We start from the raw sequence: 21,877 nt of genomic DNA on the forward strand, positions 1-21,877 counted from the left end.
AGCCGCACCCCTTCTCTGAGCCCATCATGAAACAATGCATGCTGAAATTCACACCAGCTGGCTTTCCTCGCGTCATTGACTTGTGCTAATGATTGGCAGGTGTCTTTCTTACAGAAAAAATTCACAATAAAAAGTTCCTTTTTAACACTTCTACCATTGTGCATTTTGTCATTGATAGTAACAAAAGTACAAACAATGCCCCATGTATCAGCACGTTTGTGTGTATGTTTGAACACGGCCAAAGTTTTTGTCAGTGTGGTAAACAACGCCATAGTCAATACCTGATGCAACAATTTTGAAGCAACGGTGTTTGTGTACAATGAATTTTGCGTGAAGAGAGATTGAGATACCATGTTTCAAATACGTAGTTTTCATTCAATACCCACGTACCCTTACCGATGCCTGACGTACAGCAACACCACCTGCATCATATTGACATAATGAACTGCCGTGAGACTATTCTATTTAAAGGACGGGGTGACCGGGTCAGAGAATCAAGAAAGTACTGAAAAAAACGTGTCATTTTCCTTACGATGCTGTCAAGGGAACTCCAGTTTCCCATTGTTTCAACATCTTTTAATAGTTTCCTTATAATCTAAAAGGAATTTTACCAAGTTTAACGACCAAATACACTCTCCTAACGTTTCTATATTGGAGTTACACTAGGGTAGGGGCTTTTTATGCGGGTAATTTATTCACGCAAAATTCATTGGTACTAATTTGCATAACAATAGCGAATGCCCCTGCAATGCTTGGTGAGCATTGAGAAAAATATCGAAACACAGGAAATGTACGCAATTGAAGCCGCACCATGACTTCAGTGCGTGGTCCCAGGGGTCCCTCGAAAATGTTTCTAATACAAGCCGCGGCTTCAATCGGGAATTTTACGGTAACTATATTTTTGTCGCAGTGACTTATAAACACAATACTAATAATAATACCAACTAATGAAGGAGTCTCTTTGCACTGCTTGCATATTTGGCCTTTTCAAGATAGGACTGTACAGTACTAGAATGACCGACACCATACCATGTTGAAAATTCACACTGTCCCCTTGGAGTGTGTTGTCTCTCTTCATTGCCAGCAGAAGAGGCAATGGGCCCAGCGTTCTCCAGGTTTATTAAAACAGCGATCATTTTTGTTGATTGACTTTTCAGTGTTTGGCCATGAAAATTAAATTTACTTCGCCAGATAAAATGCTGAAGTGAAAATTCAGCATTTGAAAACGGTTTTACAGAAGCTGATTACCCCTTTGAGTGCTACAATATTTCCCATCAATATTTTAGTCAACATTTTGCCAATTTTCATGACTTTGTAATTTTGATAATTTTGGACCAAACGGACACCATATTTTATTGGCTAAGTTTTGTGCAAAATTTTGGCACAAATCTGAAAAAACTTACTGGGGTACATTTTATATTTGGGCAACAAATATTGACTTTGGCACTCAAAGGGTAAGTGAAAACTGGTACTGCTGAAACTTAACAAAATCATATGAACTTTTGCCTCCTGAAAACTGACCTGATTGAAAGAAGCATCAAAGGATGAACTGTCATCACTGAATGGAAACGCTGTCTTTCGAGGACTCGGACTTCCTTCCAATATCTTCCTCTCCTTGGCAACATCTTCATCAAACGTCTCAAGAAGTCTATCAACAGCATCTTTTGTCTGCTCCTTGAGAGATTGAGTGAGTTTTGAATACCTGTAAGAAATACAGAAACAATTCATGCATCTTACAAGTCTCACAAACTCTGTATTGTTACTTGTCCATCAACTTATGCAGGAATCTAAAAATGCAATCCTGGACATGGCATGTCCACAAACAGACCCGCTCCTTTTTGCTTGTCTAGGATTCTCAGAGAGCACATTATTTAGATTATTTAAAAAATTCTATGGTAGATAAGGAGATGTTGTATCAAATATGACAGGTCTGACAGGAATTTATGGCCGTAACTCACAACAGCAATTTGGTGGCTTTGACAATTTACATGAAATGTGTCACATTGGGTCAATCCTGATGGGTGTTGTATGCTATGCTAGTAGGGTACACTTACCCATTCCAGCCACATGGTGCCACCACTGAGCAATGGTTCAAGATGAAAACCCCATTGTTATTGTCATATTCTATTTGTTCCTTGGGCTTGGTAAATTACTTATTAACTTGAATGACATTGACTATTGAACCACTGTTGATGTCTTATAACAATAGAAATTACAATAATTTCTGACTGTTTTATTTGAATAGCCAGACACAGACAACTTTTTGAATTCACTAAGGGTCACCACAGACAAGACCTTTCACCATAAACTATCATCATAGATGCAGTCAAAGAAAGTGTATAAATTACAATACACTATTTGAGACTCACTCTGGTGAATTGACAATCCTTTCAGTGATTGTTGTAATCACTTCTTCTTCACCACCGCCTTTTCCTCGACTTTCCAACATACTCTTCTCAATCTCTTCATCCATCAAAGTACTCAGCGAGTCACTGATTTTACTTCTAAGATATTTGACAAACTCATATCTGCAGGGAATAAATAAATAAGTTATTTAACTAATAAATAAATAAATAAATAGTATATTTCTTGTAATAATTTGATTAAAACTATTTACCACAGAATGTAGAAGTTCATGCCGTGGGAAGTTATGGCAAAACCTGCATCAGTTTAAAATGTGTCAAAAATATTTGTGTGTAACATTATTTACTGTGACAAATGCAGAAAGAAATTGCAAAATGCATTGCAATGAGAACAAGCATATCAAATGTTGAATGCATGGTTCAGAAAGAAATAGTCATTTCCGACCTCTAAAAGTCTAAATCACAAGAAGCTGATATTTTGACTTTTGTTAACGAACTATCTTGACTTTCAGTTCTTCTCTTTCTTTTCCAGAAATAAACTGTAAAATTTTTGGACACATTTTATCTTATTTTAAACTAAACACAGCCTGCGTGTGAATTTTTATTATCTTAGGTACTGGTATCATCAATGGAGATCACATGCACTTTATTGCCAGAGCAAGGACAGACACTAGGACAGACCGTACCTGTGGAAATTTTCATCTGTCTCTTCAAGATGTAACAGCATGTCCTCTGCTTCTGACACAGTGTTGGCAGCTCGGATACTCGGTTCTACTTTGCTCACCAACTGCCGAACACTTGCAAGCAGGTCCTCCTCCGCCATTGTTCAGATTGTGATGAAATCAACTATGAAAAACAAGATTGTCATGATATTGAATACCTAAAACAAAATTCCAGTGTACTGCATCTTGTATCGCACCCCCAAAGACATTGAATAATATGATTTTCGAATCAAACCATTTACAAGGGATTGCCTGTTCTGCAGCTTCTTGAACTTCATTTTACTGAGGTCGGTTACCATGGAGACCACCATAAATATCCTTCAATTATATAAAGTAATGTCCTCCACCTCCTGGTAATTTGTTGCTAAAAATCATCTCCAAGTCATGAAAATTTGTAATATGATGTGGGAATCTCTCTTGCTCCTCACCATTACTTCAATAAAGGTAAAGCCACAGTGATGGAGGGACTGAGATGGAGCATATGAACATTGAGCTCGCCACCACAGGCGCCCAGTTCACTCATGCACGGCCCTGTGATTGGACCATCTCTGCTCCCTCTTTGAGTGAGCAAAGCGCTTGTGCTCCCGGGCTTATGGAGATCCGTCATGTCCATGACATGCAACGGGAGTAAAAGTTTGGTTTACAGAGAACAGTACTGATTTTAACCGACTTTCAGTTTGATGGTGAGGTGAAGCTGGTGAATCATGCCTCACATATCGGTGGAGCTCTGGTACATGGTAAACACGGAGCCGAATATCATAGCATACTGTTCACATAAACAGTAATTTTCAAACGATTTTTGTCAAAAATAGACGATATCACGAATTTTCCATAAAGCTCTATCTAAGAGATTTCAAAGAATGCAAAATCTATCATTTAATGTGCTATATGAAGCCATGGAAACAGTCATTTCATGAACATTCACTTACCTCTTCGATGTTGTCAACACAAAGCGGCCATTTTCGCTTGGTATGAGACCCTTTAACTATCTAAATATTCTCATGCAATAAAAAAAACTTGTTTCCTTCTTTGACTAAAATTGTGGAATTAGTTCACAATAGTTTGTTTTAGTTGAGATATTCTGCGATTTAAGTATAATGCCAAATGCAACAAAATTTATGACTTTTTGTCATCAGCTCACCTTCAGATAAATAAGAACTCGTTAAAACCTGAATAACCTAAAGGGTCTGGTAATTGACCCTTAACCCTTGCAACTAACGAAGATGGCGGCTGATTCAAATCATGTGCGAGAGGCGTTCTCACAAATTCGAATCCCACGGACAATGTATGGGAGTGTACAACAAAGATTCGACTCGTTGTAAGTTTTATAAATAGTGTAATATAAATATAACTTAATGGCAACGTTTTAGTCGATGAGAGTCATTTACTTTCACACTAGAAGTCACCGTGCAACGCTCTGTCGGGTGCCAATAAGGTAGTATCAAAACATTGTCAAAAGTGACAAAACCACAGCCACAGGTGCTTGAAGTGTCTTATGTGCCACTTCTCCTGAAGCATTTCACATGCAAATGCCAGTTCGTCCCATTATCCCATACCACTTTATCTGAATAAAACTGCACTGTATATATTTTCTGGTTTACGTGGTCGGACGGTTTGTTTTGCAACCCACATACACACTGGCGAATCATCGAGCTACAGCACTGCTGCTAGCTAGCCAGCGCCAAGATCACATTACTGTGTGGCCCGCTCTATGGGAACTGCAGTCTAAGTTTCAGATGACTGTTCCCCCTGACGAATATCCAGTACCTGTCCTTCCAACAAAACTTTGGTGGTGAAACAATTCTTCTGAATACGGATTAAACATATTTTCAATAAAATTCATGATGAAATACTTTATTCAAGAAATTTTTGAGCACTGTGGGGAACTTGGCCTTCTCGTGTACGGTACATGTAAATGTTGCAGTTTGCCAACTCTTGCTGCTCACTGAATCATGGAATCAATCAACTATATTACTTATTGAAAAAGTATACCTTAACATCATTGTATTACATGTGTGTTCTTGTCGTTCAATTGCTGGCATATTTACAAATTCACTAATATTTAAGATTGTTTTATTTTTTGTGCGTCTTTTAAAGTTCCCCAAAATAATTGTGGACTATTGCTAATATGCTACTGACATTACAAGCCATTCAAGAGCAACATTACAAGCCATTCATGAGCAAGACCTTCTGTAGTTGCACTTATCACTCTGTCTTAATTTCAGGTATGAATGGCTGGTAAATGGCGGACATGCTGATGATTTCAGGCAATCCGCTTCACCTCCGACATTGCTACCACCTGGATGGCCCAATGCTAGAAGTGCAGATGCGCAGAGTGGATTCAAACAAGCGCCAGTCACGATAAAGAAGAAGGAAAGGGAGAAGAGAAGGCAGAGTTTGGATGATTTTGATGCATTGCAACCGTCTCAAAGAGTGAAAAGAGTGGAAAAACATGTCAGGGTTATGGAATGTCCTGCAGAGTGGAATGATGATACTGTTGCATTCCAGCCGTCTCGAAGAGTGACAAAACACATCCGGAATACTGAATGTCATGCAGAAGGGAGCGATGAAGTTGATGGATTCCAACCGTCTCAAAGAGTGAGAAGAGTGGGAACACACGTCAGTGATTATGGATGGCATGCACAGAGGAGTGATGATGGAGAGACGGAAAGTGATGAAATGGATGATGTCGAGATGAAAGATGAAGATGTGAGTCTGGATAGCGGGCCTGAATCTGAACAGGAAGACGATGGAGACGACAAACAATTACGGGATTGGAGTGTGATATCAGGGAAGTCAGCCGTTTCGAGTGCTGGTACAAGTCAGGATGTCTGTAGCAAATCACACACATTGGATGACAGGAAAGTGAAAGACAGTGAGGATAAGAGGATGTGGCTAGAGAGTCAGATCTTTTCGTTTCACAGACCAAGACCAAATAGGTAATGATATTTTACATATGATGCAGTCCACTTTCCACGAATATGAAAATTTTTTGAGAAAATAAAAATTTTTGATTATTAAATGTAGATGTCCCAGTATTCTGAACAGATGAAGCAAATGTTATGTCAATGAAGCAAGCTGTAGCTAGCAGAATTTGTTGTTTGTCAAAAGTTGAAAACAAGATAATATAATGACTTGATTTTTGGCAGTGTTGCTCATTCTTGTAGTGGAAGCCTTTTCCACAACAGATTGGTTTACTCAGTTTGTTGCATGTCATGAACAGTCAGCCATTATGTTGGAAAACGAAGCAAAGAAGCAGTTTTCATGTTTTTAGACATTATTTGATGAAATGATGTATCTTTGGCACCTGCCTATATTTCTTTCAAGTAGAACTTTATAAAGAAAGTAACAAAGTCTGACTACAGGATGGAAACTGGGGATTTTTCTTGTGAAACTGTCTAGGAACAATGGCAATTTACAATGAACTATATGTTTTAGGAAAACAAAGCCATCGTACCGGAGACTGAATGTGGACAGAATCTGGTTAGTTGCCAAGAAGTCAGCAGTGTACAGAAGATTTCTTAAAGAAAGAGACACACTTCCTGTCATTTTGAAAAGGTATGATATAAATCCCCTTTATACCATTGATTGGTGAAGGACTGTTGTGATTATTTAGTGGTCAAAAGATGGAAGTACAATGTGTGGTTATCAGGTATAGTTTGGTAGTCCTATAGGCATAGTTTGGTAGTCCTATGTCACACACCTCCATCAGTGTTAACTGGTCCACCGGACCTGTAGAATGTCAAAGTCAGTGGTCCAGGCAATGTAACAGTATTTGGGTACCCCATGACTTGTCATAAATGTATTAGCTCTTCATGTACGAAACAAGTGACAAGACGCAGTGTGATAATACTTTGACATTTCAAAAACAAGCATGACAGTGTTAGGAATTATTGAAATGACATCTTGTCAAATCAGTCACTCCACAAAGAGACCACTGTTAAATCAAGTCGAACTTTTCAAAAACATTTTCATTGTTGAGTTGATTGAAGACTACCAATAGCTGTACCTTCAGCTAAAATTCTCAATCTAATGATTATAAAATGTAACCCTTTGGAAGATGAAGGATTAATTTCCCTAAAATTAAGATTACCGTTTCCATTTCAGTATCCTCCCCGAAAGTACTATTTTCTGATTTTTGATGAGATTTGGACCACAGTGACTGACATATTCATCAGTGATGCATACAAGTTTGTGATAGATTGCCATTTTTGTGTATTTGAACATTGGTGGATTCTGTTATTTCAAAGAGCTTTCAACTAATGAGGTATAATGTGTGCACAGTGATTGAAGTTGTGGCTTTCCATTACTTCCGTGGCCTTCTAGTTTTTTATTTCACTTCTCTACAATGACTTTGCCATTTTAAATCTCAACAGAAATCTCAAACAACATTGCAAACTGCAGTCACATCGCCATGATAGAATGATACCAGACCAAAAGGAAAGCAGAATTGTGAAATCAGGAAGTGTCCAGCATAATCTGGAGTCAAAGTCAGTCTCCCAATCACCTCTTTGTACTTCAGGCAAAAAAATACGGAAGTTTTCCGATGCAGCAACTGGTGCATCGTCAAAGCTTTCCAAGAAGAGACTACAGATGAAAGGAAATGAAAAGGTCAGAGAATCCACCCTTGACAAAAGTGTGTGGAAAGAGATGACAGATGAACCGCAAGACCTGGGAATGAAACAGCATCCATCCTTGGCAAACAAAAATGTCGCCATCTGTAAACCAAGGAAGAGAATTTCAGATGTTCAGAGAAGCGGCAGTGAGGCTAGAAAGGGCAACAATGATGCCACTAGAGGTAGCGATGGTGACGTCACGTTGTTCAGTCCTGCCAGAAAGGAACTCTCAGAGAAAAGACGGAAGGGAAAAGTACGGCACCTCGAAAACCGGCGACTTACCAGGAATCAACATGCAAATCTTCAAAGGAAAAGTGCAGAACATTTGGAGTCTGTGTGCGTGCCATCTCTGTTTGATTCCAATTCTGTTGGAAGCCATTGTGGTGGCATATGGAATAAAATTATCAGTGAAAACTGACAATGGTGTTTTGCTATTTTGAGAAGAATCATTTCCAAAATATTTTGTACAGGATAAATATTTATTATATATGGACTTCAAAACAGAGCTCAGATTGAACAATGATCTTTTGAGCTATGAGAGAGTTTTCCCGGCCAGAAATAGCCATCCAAGCAAAAGTGCTGAATATATTGAATAGGCTAAGCCTAGCATATTTTACGGTGTTAAAATTATAACATCCTCTACTTTCAAAGAATTATCAATGTTTTTTTTTAAATAAACAGTATCAAGTATTATTAACGGTATCAAGTAAGCTATAGCCCCTATTAATATTCAGAAAGGCTATTGAAGATAAATTGAAGACAGAGGAGATAGATTTATTTATCTTATGACAATGCAACCTAAGGTAGAGGCAGAATGAGAGTACACATTCTGAGGAAAAAATTGAAGCCCTGTTAGCTAGATCTCTTTGTATTTCTTCAGAGAGACTTTTTGATTCCCGTTATTAAGCCATACGGCCTATAAAAAATGTTACTATTTCAATGCTTGGCAATGGATTTGGTCGATTGTTCAGTTTTTGCGTACTTGTATACTTTTGTGTTTTGTATATGGTGGGTATACACAACTTCCTCAACAAAACAATACTCGTAAAATTCAGAGTTTTATGTGTCTCATCAAAGTGTGAAAAACGTTGCGGTCACATTTCAGTACATGTATTAAAGCATTTTTTACACAAGTTGATTTTGATTTCAAACCATCTTATCAAAAAATATGAAAGAGTTACAGCTAGCAAAGAGGGCTTTTAAGTCTTCACCTTGTAATCCTAAAATTAAAGCATATTATTTTGTGTCCAAATCTTTTTGTACATACTCTTTGTTCTGCAGATGTAAAATTCAGAAAGTATACATGTGACATTTTAGGCATGTGTTGAACTACTATCTTGTTTTCATAAGTCTTTTTGAAACTCTGTAGGATTTTGCAATTTTGAGTTTTACATGTTTCTGTCACAATGTTCTCCTTGGCTTGGAAAAAACAGCGTCACCCAATTCTAGTACTATTTATATAACATGCATAATTTGCATATTCTTTTGTTGTGAAAATGAATTCTTTTGTACGGTTATTAACATATGAATACACTGTTCCAAAACCAGGGGGGTAGACCAACCCCAAAGATCTGCTTGTTGAGAACTCTCTGTCACAATAGAATGTGAGCTTTTGTGTGGTATTCATGTTCCATGTAAGGGAACACAGCTGTAGGAGAATATACTGTAAAAGACTTGAATAAATAGCGTGGTTTTTTTCCAGCATTTTCAGATGTTGATTGCAATCAGCAAGAAATCCGTTTAGCTTAAAAGACTGACTTCCTGTAGTAAATGTAGGGAAAAGTCTACATTTAGTGGCATCTCACATTTAATAATTCAAAGACTTAGTTACATTTGCAAAAAAAGGATATATATATATATATATATATATATATATATATATATATATATATATATATATATATACACACACACACACACACACACACACACACAATTTCATTTTCGTGAACCTGCCAGCAACAAGTCTATGAATGATATAGATACATATTTATTTATTTCAAGGCACAATGCACAACATATCATTGACATAAGTTTGGAAGACTTTCTTTATTGTGAGAAATTTCTCTTGTTTTCATGAAGTTGATAAAACCACTGACATTACATGTAATTTCCACAACTTTTCTCTTTAAAGCACGGCCATCAGATATCTGTATTAATAACACTGACATATTACGATACCAGTTACTACATGGACTTCTGTGATCATCTGGTATATTGACATCAACATAAGTATTATTTGATGATTAAAATATTTCAAAGTAGCCTGCATCTGGTGGTGTTCTTGTCAGATCTGTTGTCTGCCCATCTTAAATTATCAAGTGCACATTTTAAAGCTTGGCCATGACCCTCTTGTTGCTTCCACTTTGCCATGCAGTGCCTATTCTCTGTGTTGTATAAATGCTTCCAAAACGGTCAACCTGAGGAAGGCTCACTTAGATCGCTAGGTGCAGACTGTGGTATAGAAGGCAGGAAGACAGGCCAAGACTGCATAGCCAACAAGAGCCTGTGAGAGTCTACAGTCAAGTTCTGGTACTCCAATCATCTCTAAAAATTAAATTGGACTGGAATAACAAGCTCTGTAATTTGTGTGTGTCAGACAGGGTCAGTCAGTACACGTGATCACATCAGTCATTGTACATGATGTATGGCCTGCATCTTTGTGGGGAAAAAAAATATTTGAAATCTGAAGTGGTGGCTGTACTCTCGATGTAACATGGCAGTGGCATTGCAGGGTTAACTGCATGAACAAACATCTGAACATACAAGCGGTTGACGTTGGTGAAATGCAAGGCTTACACATAAATGCACAAGTGCCTTTTTCTAATTCTTTTCCTTCAATAAAAGTTCACTGATGCGTGACATGACCCTCTTGTTGGTTCTGGAGTCTTTGAAACCCATTGATATTACACAATTGTGTTTCATTTGTTTAATAAAAAAGGTCAGTCTAACAGTAGTTTCTCCTCCCGTAGAAAAGGTATCATGATCGGATTTCCACACTCTAAAACTCTCACAGTTCTTTTCCTAGTCTATAGCTATTGAAAACAATAGATCAAGATCAAAAAGAGCTCTTTTCATCTATTTTTTTTATCACAGTCAACTTTGACTGACAAAATGACAGACTCCCACACTTTCTCTTTGGACGAAACATGACCTTGACTTTCAAAACTGATGCAAGCATATACTTGTCTTTAGCTATACTATACATTCTAGGGTTCCTTCATCACATGTTTATTCACAGATAACATGATTAGAATTGAAAAGGAATTAAAACTTACAGAAAGTAAAATCTATACTTGGCCTTGTCTCTCAACTTTTTCTATTTAATTTGAAAGCATGATGGAAGACTTTTTTGTGACACCAAATTACGAAATAAACCCATAAAAATTAAAACTTTTCTCTGGAATTTAAAATCTTTGTGTGTAGATATTTCTCGCCTAGCTCTAAACTATCAAATGTACTGGTTTGCAGTACAAGGCATTTTTTTTACCAGCTAAGTAGGTGATAAGTAGAAAGCTAACTACTTCATTGGTGAGAAGGAAGTCGGCAGCAGTATTTTGTTGTCCATCCGTACAACTTGCTCAAAAAGACTCACAGCTGTAAAAAGAGAGATAAAGAAAATTAATTCGGTAGAACACTCCATGCATGTGATCGCTGACATTGGTCGTCACTCAACACTGATTCAGTTTTATGGTGCATGATTGCAGCAGAGGAATATGCAAAGTTCACAGTGTTATTGATGGATGTCCACATTCATGTCACACTAACTTATACTACTTTGCATGGGTGAATACTATCTGGCGTGCTTCATGTACCTGAGTAACGTCACTCACTTTTGTGGTGTCACTAATAACTTGCTCTGGCCATTTAAATCATGCTCTGGTCCATCTAATACAAGGCATGTGTTGGCATGTGTCGGGTTAAAAGGCAGCTGACTGCAATTGACCTCATTGTACATGAATATTCAAACTTCAGAAGGGTCATTTCACCAGAAGAACTCCAGTATTGTAAAAGCTAGATTTTTCAACAGAAACACCAAACAAATACCACTGTCTTTTCTTTCAGATCACTGTTGAGACAGTAGGAATATCTCTCTGGTTTTTCATCTTTCTATATTGTTAATGTGTGCCTTTTTCTATGATAAATGCTTCAACTGCCCTTGAGAAATGTGATTTTTTTGACTGTATGATTAAAGTTGACTGTAATGTGTGCAAGGAATTGTGTGTGTGTGTGTGTCTGTGTGTGTGTGTGTGTGTGTGTGTGATACTTTCAGATTTGGAAACAGTCTGAAAGGTTGATATATACTCACATGCGTCTTTTACTTCTTGGGTAGCATTGACTGTTTCTCGGCCTACTCTTCTATCATCTAAACTTGTCCAGTTCCAAAGATGATACACTGGAGGAATATACACCAAACATTTTATATGTTATCTGAAAAGTGATCTGCACAAGTTCACAAATACAGCTATAATTGTCCAGCAGTCGTAGGCAATATTTACTGTAAAATAGTGATCTACATTCAAAACTTTTATACTTTAGCAAGCACCAGACACTAATATGGTAATTGATTAAACTAAATCTGTAAAGTTTTGCCTTCACATTGTGTGATAAGTTTAATGCCGCAAGGTCATACAGTGGTTTGTGTTGAATTGTTGGCAATACAGGATTGACATACAGTCTAAATTGAGGAGTTACATACCAAGACTGTCAGGTGTAACTGTTGTCTGGCGGTAATATCTGTCAATCACAAGAAATCAACTCTGCAAAAGTTGAAACATCGTCTGGAAGGTGGTCAGACATTGCCAAAACAATATCACCAGATCTGCACAAATAATCCTAATGCAATCAATTTGTTCCAAGCGGGATGTGTGGTGTTGTTTTGACTACTCGTTACCTCCTTTCAGACAATGTTTAAACTTTGCAGAGTTGATTTCTTTGTTATTGATCAATATTAATGCCTAGATGATGGAACTGTCTTGAAGGTAGTATGCTGTGAAACTGAAATACTTTGACTTTAGCTCAAACTTTCCTCAAGCAAACTTTCAATTTTTCTCTTACCAATTATGGTTGACCAAACATTTAAAGGGGCAATTCTCAATCCCTGGTTTTTGCATTAGTTGTAGTGTGACATTGAGTATTCACATGGTGTTAGTCCATTGTTTTCCTTTGAATTTTTTATCATGTTTGCCAATTTGCTTTGTAGCCGAAGCTGAAAAATAACCTGCCCCTTTAATATGATAACGTATCTATTTGTGATAGTAAGGCTTTCATTGAACAGAACAGAGATGGATTTACAGAATGTCTGATTCTTACCCATATTAAGAGGTCCAACATCGGTAACCACACACCCATAATTTTGCACAATTTGTTTTCATCGTACTTCTGTGCTCGGGATTCTAATGCTGCCTTCACTGCCTCAAGCCAGCTCATACCTACAGCTGGTTTCATGACGTAATATCTCAACTCGTAGACACCTGAACAGAAGAACAGATGAGATCCACTCATAACTGAATGAAGTTTTCTAACACAAACAAGGAATATATTGCCAGATGACAACAATGTTTTCATTCTCCATGTGAAAGTACCTGTGCTTTTTCACAGATCAGCAAGACCAGCCAATTTACCAGTCACCTGCACATCAAGCAGTGGATACAACAAAAAATTTTTTCCTAGAGTCTCTTGCCACATAAGTCTATTCAAAATTGTGATACATCTCATCTAGAATCTATAGTCACATGGTATACCTCACTTTTGCATTGATATATGCACTGAGAGCCAGTTACTGGTCAACATTTTCTACAACTGTTAACTGGGCAAGTCTGAAAGCTTTGTCTGTGCACAAAGATGAAGCCTGGTAATAGCAAAAGAATCTCTCGATTTTAAAGTGAGAAAATTATTGAGGTGTGATAAAAACACATATTGACTGGCTTTATTCTGTTAACAATAACATTAACATTTGTTTTTCTAGTATCAGGTATATCCGCACAACTTTACAGCAGTTGAGTCAGTCCATTAAATACTGACTTCCGACCTGATCATGTCAATTTGCATTGAATATTGGCAAGACCACACATAGAATATTGACTTCTGACCAAATCATAAGTCATTGCATGGTCTATCGATCATCTCATGTCAAGAAGCAGAATATTTACTCCTTAACTGATCATATGTTCTTACATGTTTGTTAAATCATATTGTGTCTCCTCGTCCTGTCATGTGATTGAAAATTGTACTTGACAAGTAATTGGACCATGTCAGAGCATCAATGGGTTAATTTGACTCCTTATGGAGACATGTTTACACAAATGATCTGTTCACTGCTGTAATTATGATTCTCTCAAGTACTGGTTCAATTAATTTATGCATTGAATATTGACCCCTTCCTGGCCAATGAACAGCATTGACTGGGACTGTATCACCCTTCTGAAATTTGAATAAACTCACTGCCTTCAACAAGAGGAGTTTCATGTACGGGATGCCAAGGCACTGCTTGCAGGACAATATTGTCTTGCTTCACAATGAGCTTGGTCATCTTGGAAAGATACCGACTTATCCATTCTGGATCTTCTGACAAAGCCTTTCTCACTCCTGTACGATGAGCAAAGCTGTCTGAAATGGCAAGAGATCTCATCCGTGACATATACAACTAAGATAAAGATCGATAAGTCAGATACACAATGATGAAAAATTTTATCACATTTTAGGTGCAATGACATTCATATACAAAACAATATCATGCGTTCCGTAATTCTGAATTTCTAAATGGTACTGTTAAAGCCCCTGTAGCAGTAACTCTTGAAATTTGTTGACCAGAAAAAGGCTTTCTATTTTTCTCTGGTTTCCTATAAATTCTACAAATTTAAAGGATATAGTCTCTTACTACTGAAAATTTGGACAAGTAAATTTAAATTTTAACTGTTATTTTGTTCCCGCCATTTTTAAAAACTGGTAATATTACAAAGAAAACAAAGCATATGATGTCACAGTGGAAAACATTCAGCACTATGTATTATGTTGGACTACTGTGTTGTTTCTGTGAAGATTCCAATGCATATATTCACGACGTGCAGTGTTTTTGCACTTTGTTTGCATGAATGTGCCATTTAAAGGAATGGTCCACCCAAAATATAATCAGCCTTATACAGGTTTATATTTATGTTATAAAAGCATTTATCATTACTTTTTGCTCAGAAACAGCGATTTGTTGAAGTTATCTATGAAAATAAGTATCAAAATCAGGCAATATGGAGACCCTTATAACTGACTGTGCGTGGCCATATTGTCTACTTCATCGCAAAGCATGCCGGGAAAAATACCCGGATGATGACGTAAAGTTTTCGTGTTTTGGTGCATTGGCTAGAGGGTCTGATCTAGGGAGTCTCATTAACAGCTTGTGCCTGCCCGTAAGTGTTACGGGTGTACCAATGATCGTGCGCGAGATTTCGAGAAGGCATTCTGCATGATTCGAAACCCGAGGTGAAAACACCGCCTCTAGAAATTGTTGCTGGTGAAGATTGGCACTGACATAAATGTTCAAAATTATAAGCACAGTGCATGTTTTTACGTATGCGAATGCCGTTTCCAAGAGAAGGACTTCGTCGGCAGTTTGACGATCCCTAATCAAATTGGGATTGGGAAAAGACTTCAAGATGATGCTGTACCACAAAATTACACTGGAAAGCAAATACATTCGTGAAAAGGAGGCATCAAGGGCGATTGTGGGAGAGACTTTCCATAAAAGAAAGAGGTTAATGTTTTAAATATTTATGATTTTTCTGAACCGCCGGAGAGTTTTTTGGGATCATCTAGCTCTTTCCTACAAATAGTTTACTAGTCTTATTATTCTTGTTCTTGTTGTTGATGACATAGCATTGATATTTAAAACATAATAAAGTTTGCGTGATCAGTTGAAATCAGAAAGTTTTATTTTTGCTCGGGAATGTTTAACCGCATCAACGCAACTAGCACCCACGCGTGACGTCACCGGAAACGATACGTATGTTGAACGTTATCTGGAACCAAGAATTGGTGCAAAAGAGTTCGAGAAAGAAGAAGATGCGTTGATGACAACTTTCATTGATGTCGGAAAAATTTCAGACATAATAAGTCTTTTCTTCCTTTTAGAAAAAATAGACACGTCAAAGTAAATTTATTATCGGACATCAGTGCTGTCGGTTGAATTTGTCTTAGCTGTGGGTCCATAGCTGTGGTGTTTTCAGACGGGATTCCTGCCTTTTACGGGCTGGCGGGGTTAAAATCATAAATTCAAAACCAGCCCGTAAAAGGCAGGAACCCCGTCTGAAAACACCACAGCTATGGACCCACAGCTAAATTTGTCGACGATACCACGGCAGCAAGCCATATTTTTGTGGCGTCGAAAAAATAATGAGCAATTTGCCACTAAATTATCAATAAAACAAGAAGCAGTAAGTGAAGTTCGTTACTTCGTTGCTAGTGCGGAATTACAAGGGATTTTCCCGAAATAACTAATCACATGGTCCAAATGAACCAACGTTTTATATAAGCACGCTACAAGACCGTTCTTACGACCATGTTGGATTGTACTGAAAACGAGGCTCTCTGTTGTAAGTTTTCTAGAAATTTCCACGTAATTACGCCGCGCCAAAGATCAGAATGCATCGTATCGTAATTCAAACACGCCACTCAACCTCAGCAGCACTTATAATAACATCATTTAGCCTAAAACTTTAAGTTCAAGAGTGGAAAATGGAATCAGATACTCAATATGTGTGATCGAATATATTTTACGTTTCTCAGTCAGGCTAATCAGACACCGTTACTCTTGAAGCGTAGAGTAACCGTGATTCAGATTTTTTTTCTCAGAGCTACTTTCTTTCCATACTGCTATAAATAGTACATGACTTTTTAATTTTGCCACCTTCCCACCCCAATCTGTCGAAAGGCAGTTTATTTCATTCCTTTTTTCTGTAATTTTTCTCTACTACCGGTCGCGAGGTCACGTTCGTGGCTGCAACTTTTCGTGTTGAATTTTTGCCGACATTTTTCTCCGACACCGGCCGCGAGGTCGTGGCTTTCAGGCTTTAGACTTTTTTCAGTAATTTTTCTCCACGACCGTGAAGAAATGGCTTTCAAGTTAATGACTGTTTTTTTATTTTCTCTCCACGATCTATCGCCAGGTTGTGGCATTAAAGTGCCATTGATTTTTTACAATTTTTCTCCACAAGACCGGTTGTGAGGTCGTGATTTTCAGATTTAGTCGTTTGTCAGTAATTTTCTCCACGACTGGTCGCCAGGTCAAGGCCTTCAGTTGTTGTTTTTTCTTCTTTTGTTTTTTCATGACCGTTGGCCAGTTCATGAATGTAAAGTGTTGAATTTTTTCTGACTTTTTGTCCACGACTGGTGGTGAAGTCGGGGTAGACTTTCACGCTTGTGATTTTTTCGGTTACTCTCCACGACCTGTCGCCCGGACGTTGCTGTAAAGTGTTGAATTTTTCCCAAAAGTTTTCCTAATAACTGGTCGTGGCTTTCAGATTTTGACAATACTCAATTATTTTTTCCAATACTGCACCAAGTAGACAGCAGAAAACGGCTACTCGGATTCGCGATCTCTTCTTACCTCCGTGGCGGTTTCTAATTACCGGTAACTTACGTTTGAAGTAACCAGACTGTTCAATGTGAGTTGTGAGAACGGGAAAATTTTATAACTGTACTTTGAAAGGATAAATTGAAATTTCATTTAGTGCCCCCTTGAACAAGAAAGTGTGTTTGAAGTTTAATTTAGTGCCCCGGAGAACATGAAAGTGTGTATATATAACTATTGTTTGTTAGATGAGGGACACTCCATTAGAGTCGGACAGATGAGTCGTTTCCGGTCGTCCGCTTTGTGTCTCCTCCCTCTCCAATGGAGAACGGTGCTTTGAATTATCTCGTCATTCGTTCATTCTTTTTCTATATGTAACTGAAAAAAAACTTATACTTTGAATCGGCAATTTTCGATAACCATTCTTTGTCATAAAAAGAGTTAACCGTATTTTAAAACCAGCGTTGTAATGGCTAAATAGGCGGAGCAATGTCGTCATACAGTTTTCTTCGGGCGTTTGAAATCCAACATCGTTTTTTTTTTCAAGTGATAGCAGCTAGCTTGCAATGCTGATCAAAATCTTTTGCCCAAATAGGCAATCATTTTGGCAAGTTGAGTTCGTTTGTCACCAGGCGATATTGAAGATGTGTTCAACCACGGTGGGGGACCGTGGTTCAGCTCCAAACATGGCCTCCCGTAACGTTGTTACTTATAATGGAGCTACCAAAAGAGCCATGCTTGTACAGCTTCCTTCGGTAACTGGTTGAGCCATGTGCCCTCTTTTTACTTCTGAATTTATCGATGTGTCTGTGTATTCGTCGGAAACACCAAGTTCGAAATCCTATCTAGAGTTCGGCAACGCTGAATTCCGGTTCAAAGTTATAAGGTTGGAGGCAAAGTGTATCCATGGGCAGCAGCTCATACAAACGTACGGTAGATCAGACCCCCTAGCGATACCCCTAACTTCCTCAACCAAACACGAAAACTTTACGTCATCAAATGTCAAGCCTCTCTGAGGAATTCCGATAGGTGGCGTTTCCATATCGCTAAAATGGCGTCATACACATCAGTTCATAAAACATCTATTTTTAGGAGAATGAACAGCACATTTTTCATCTTTTCATCATAAATGTTACAAAAATAATCCTCTTCAACTTTTAAAGGCAGGTTGATGTTTGGGTGGACTATCCCTTTAAGTTTGGGCAAACATTTATTATTTCTCTTGCTCAAAATTTCATATGCAGTCCAAGTGGACAGTTTCTTATACTTGTAGAAACACCCCTCAATGAGTACATTCTGACGAACTTGTTTTAGTTTGGAAGTAAAATCACAAAAATTATGCTAAAAGATACAGCTATTGGGCCTTTAACAGACAGTTGTGCTGAAGAATTCATTGCATCTTGAAGTAGGACTTAATTTGCCTAAAATGCATAGCACTTACCAAATTTTGTATATTTTTCAAATACCCAAAGTTTGATGACAGTATTGTTTTATTTTCATATGAATGGTACATTCATTTCATAATGCATTGTTTGTAGTGAGGCCTTATAATACACAGTCACTCTCTTTAGCAAAAATTATTCATAATAATTAGGATGCTTTGCTAGAAATGGACAATTGATATTCTATATCATAAAATATTGATGCAATCAAAGTATAGACTTCAGATCTGTAATACCAATAAATTAATACTTTTTCTAAATACCATATTCCCAAATGTGAACAACTTCACACAGGCCACCCAACTCAGATGTCCAGTAACCATAGAGTTTGGAGTGGTTTGTTCTCAGGTGAAAATTCTCCTTTGTCAACTGCATGAACTTGGTCACTTTGGATGGATGGATGGAATAAGTTCGAAGTTCATAGACTTTGTCCACTTGACCATTCTGATTGGTGGTTGAGAAATTCTTGGCAGTCTGAATGCTTGGCAGTGTGTATCTACCGGGAGAAAACTGTTAAAAATTTGTCTAATGTTAACACATGGTAAATAGCCTTTTTATTGGCCACCAAATATCAAACTGAATACTACTCACACAATAAAAAACGTACAATGGACGAGAATCTCCCAATGATTGTATATTTCCCATTCTTTTCAACCCCAGAAAAATTCTGCTAGGCGCTTGCTCAAAGATCACCTTGATTTCAAAATCTCAGTAAAGGTTGGGATGGATGCTTGCGAGGGCTTGGATAAATATATGTAAACCAGATGACTCACTAGTGGATCACACACGGATGATAGTCATTTAACTGCTGCAAGTCCTTATATTGTATATTGCTTATTTAATATTTGATCGTAATGATTCAGGTGCAAAGCATTGGCACTTGCAATTAAGTTCAACAGTTTCAGAAAAAAGTAATTCTTCATTGTACTTTTGTACTTTCTTGAGTTTATCATTATTTTTCCCCTTTGAATAGAGCCTAGTAATGTGATGTAACTATCCTGACTTACAGATGACACAACGATCTATTTGTTAAACTGGTTAAGTTTTAGTGGTCATGCATTTCTACCAATCTGAAAGTATAAGTATAGACACAAATTGTTTGCCATGTTGTCATTAACCCTTTCAGGATATACATCCATTTGAACTGATTCCTCAAAACTAGGCCATACGGAATGAAAGATGTAATGTTTACAAATTCCCTGTAGCTGGCAGCTCCAGAGCCCATGGAAGCCATACCAATCAGACAGGATTGTGTGAATCACAACACAAACTTTTGTCTCCCTTTCCAAATGTATTTTCAAGATTCTACTTTTTATGACAATTGTTTTGTTTTTTGGGGGTTTTTTTCACATTTAGCTTGCAACAGATTTTGTCGAAAATCCTCCAGACCCCTCCGCCCCACCCCCCCTCGATATCAAACGGTAAACCCCTTACAGGACTATGACTTCATCAACTTCAAGTTCCTACGGTTCAGCGAAACGCGGACTGTGACAGTGTAGGTGATTCACACCTCTTGACAATGGTTTATGGTACCTGCTTCACTATTGATGCCTTGCCAGCCACATACACAGGCGTACGGAATGTTTCCTAGATCGTCGTCGGATGGGAAGTGACTGACACTGTACTGTGAGGCCGAAGGCCGAAAATTCTTATACAGTACGAGGTTCGGCCTTCGGCCTCACAGTACAGTGTCAGTCACTTCCCATCCGACGACGATCTAGGAAACATTCCGTACGCCTGTGGCCACATACACAGAGTCCCCGTATTAAATGTAGGTCGTACACAATGTATCATGCAATGGCGGCATGGCATCAACTTATCCTGAGTCCTGTAGTGTAATATCGTTGCCCTGAAAAAAAGTTTACTCGGATTGAAACAATCTTTGCATTTCGCTTTCTAAAACTGAGAAATTACCAAATTAGAACTTACCAAAGGTTGGAGTTTGGCAAGCCTTTTGAGATGCTGTAAAGGAAACATGGTGTGTTATTTTTGTCAGTGACCGATGACCTGTACTGGTTACAAAGTGGACAGCTGCGCGTATGATTGACAGCGAAGCGCCTCGCTCAGCTGAGGAGTTTGCACGCTTAACCTTTGAACTCTCCCATTGGACCCCCTAGTATTATAATTGTAAAAGTAAGGTTTCTCTTCACATGATTGATGAGAGGTGATGAGCGCAACTGAGAATTTGTTTGTCATCAATATAACATGGAATGGTGTTTGTGCAGAAACATTGCATTTATATGTTGAGGTAACAAAGAATTTAATGGAACGATGGAAATACAAAATGCTTTGTATAGATTTTTGTCTCATATCATTGACTGCCCCTGGCTGCAACTTCAATTGATGACTTTGTTTTTATTTTTGTTTTATATGTCAACTAGTTTCTTAATCTACTCCCCAAAGCGCGTTGAGATACACAGTATTGAACAGCCTGTAAACTCCCCCTGTAAATGTATAGGTTGCATTAATTGTTATTGTTGACAATTAGTGAATGAGGCTGGACTTAACTTCAAACATGAACAATAAAGGTGTGCTATACATGTAAATGCATACAAGCTGTGTTGAACTTGTTGAAAAGCTGAATAATGGGTGTTTCGATATGCCTAGGGGAGTAAAACAAGAACTTACAGTTGACACACACAAGAATTGTGCATTATTTATCACCAAAAGTTACAGCAGCTACAGCTACATGCATTACAACTTTTGCATACTAGATTGGTGGTGACTGGAAATAGAGCTCTGGCATGTGTAAAATATCTTGTATCTAAACTTGAGTAATTTCAATTACAATTCAATTATGTGGATCTTGATAACAATACAATCCACATCTACACTCAATTGCATGTGTATCATATGAGATATTCCATCTCACGTCATTGGGATTCTATCATTCCTAACTTTGATATCCATCAACATGCAGCAGTTGTGACTTCGGACACCGTAACATATATTGCAGATTCAGCATGAAAGCAGACTTTATTCCAAGGATTGTGTTGCAATATAATGACAAGTTGCAGATATTTTTAGATCTTTTCAAAAAATTAAATCGAGTTACTTGTAATGGCTGCATTATTACACTGTCCGTTTGTGTTTCTACATATGACAATCATTTTGAATAGTTTCAGTTCTTGTCATTCTGTTGGTTGTATCATTGTCGAGCTGGCGCTGAACA

The 21,877-nt window shown here is 37.8% G+C and overlaps 3 protein-coding genes across 4 annotated transcripts in view; 1 reads left to right on the forward strand and 2 right to left on the reverse strand.

Annotated features, from left to right (window-relative positions):
* Positions 1 to 4,072, reverse strand: part of LOC139147952 (protein broad-minded-like) — a 30,768-nt gene extending 26,696 nt beyond the window's left edge. Inside the window, exons 1-4 of the mRNA XM_070719207.1 lie at positions 4,015 to 4,072; positions 3,050 to 3,209; positions 2,370 to 2,528; positions 1,522 to 1,702 (exon numbers count right to left, since the gene is read on the reverse strand). Coding sequence (XP_070575308.1) covers positions 1,522 to 1,702; positions 2,370 to 2,528; positions 3,050 to 3,186 — 477 coding nt within the window. The 5' untranslated portion in view covers positions 3,187 to 3,209; positions 4,015 to 4,072. The remainder of the gene's footprint in view (positions 1 to 1,521; positions 1,703 to 2,369; positions 2,529 to 3,049; positions 3,210 to 4,014) is intronic.
* A 202-nt stretch (positions 4,073 to 4,274) lies between these two features.
* LOC139147953 (uncharacterized) lies at positions 4,275 to 9,399 on the forward strand. 2 transcript variants are annotated; one of them, XM_070719208.1, is made up of 4 exons: positions 4,275 to 4,403; positions 5,311 to 6,024; positions 6,524 to 6,643; positions 7,462 to 9,399. In XM_070719208.1, the coding sequence occupies exons 1-4, from the start codon at positions 4,309 to 4,311 to the stop codon at positions 8,117 to 8,119; spliced, it is 1,587 nt and encodes a 528-aa protein (XP_070575309.1). In that variant the 5' UTR covers positions 4,275 to 4,308; the 3' UTR covers positions 8,120 to 9,399. The 2 variants fall into 2 exon arrangements, with proteins under 2 accessions (XP_070575309.1, XP_070575310.1); XM_070719209.1 differs by lacking the exon at positions 4,275 to 4,403 and adding an exon at positions 4,950 to 4,996.
* Positions 9,400 to 10,912: 1,513 nt separating this feature from the next.
* Positions 10,913 to 20,779, reverse strand: LOC139147957 (protein NipSnap homolog 3A-like). Its single transcript, XM_070719211.1, has 6 exons — positions 20,635 to 20,779; positions 18,969 to 19,215; positions 14,146 to 14,310; positions 13,015 to 13,175; positions 12,011 to 12,097; positions 10,913 to 11,298 (listed from the first exon to the last, which is right to left on the reverse strand). Exons 1-5 carry the CDS (start codon positions 20,680 to 20,682, stop codon positions 12,068 to 12,070), a joined length of 651 nt encoding a protein of 216 aa, XP_070575312.1. The 5' UTR covers positions 20,683 to 20,779; the 3' UTR covers positions 10,913 to 11,298; positions 12,011 to 12,067.
* Between the last annotated feature and the right edge of the window lie 1,098 nt (positions 20,780 to 21,877).

This window comes from Ptychodera flava, chromosome 13 (assembly GCF_041260155.1).
Source record: "Ptychodera flava strain L36383 chromosome 13, AS_Pfla_20210202, whole genome shotgun sequence".
Lineage (NCBI taxonomy): Eukaryota > Metazoa > Hemichordata > Enteropneusta > Ptychoderidae > Ptychodera > Ptychodera flava.

What these genes read in the sequence shown, in the direction of transcription:
- LOC139147957 (XM_070719211.1), bottom strand. Translation starts at nt 20,682, where the DNA reads ATGTTTCCTTTACAGCATCTCAAAAGGCTTGCCAAACTCCAACCTTTG. An exon ending in TTGCCAAACTCCAACCTTTG is followed by an intron (nt 19,216 to 20,634) that starts GTAAGTTCTAAT and finishes AATTTTTAACAG; the next exon opens with TTTTCTCCCGGTAGATACAC. An exon ending in AACTCCTCTTGTTGAAGGCA is followed by an intron (nt 13,176 to 14,145) that starts GTGAGTTTATTC and finishes TCTTCTGTTCAG; the next exon opens with GTGTCTACGAGTTGAGATAT.
- LOC139147953 (XM_070719208.1), top strand. Translation starts at nt 4,309, where the DNA reads ATGGCGGCTGATTCAAATCATGTGCGAGAGGCGTTCTCACAAATTCGA. An exon ending in CAACAAAGATTCGACTCGTT is followed by an intron (nt 4,404 to 5,310) that starts GTAAGTTTTATA and finishes TCTTAATTTCAG; the next exon opens with GTATGAATGGCTGGTAAATG. An exon ending in CTTCCTGTCATTTTGAAAAG is followed by an intron (nt 6,644 to 7,461) that starts GTATGATATAAA and finishes AAATCTCAACAG; the next exon opens with AAATCTCAAACAACATTGCA.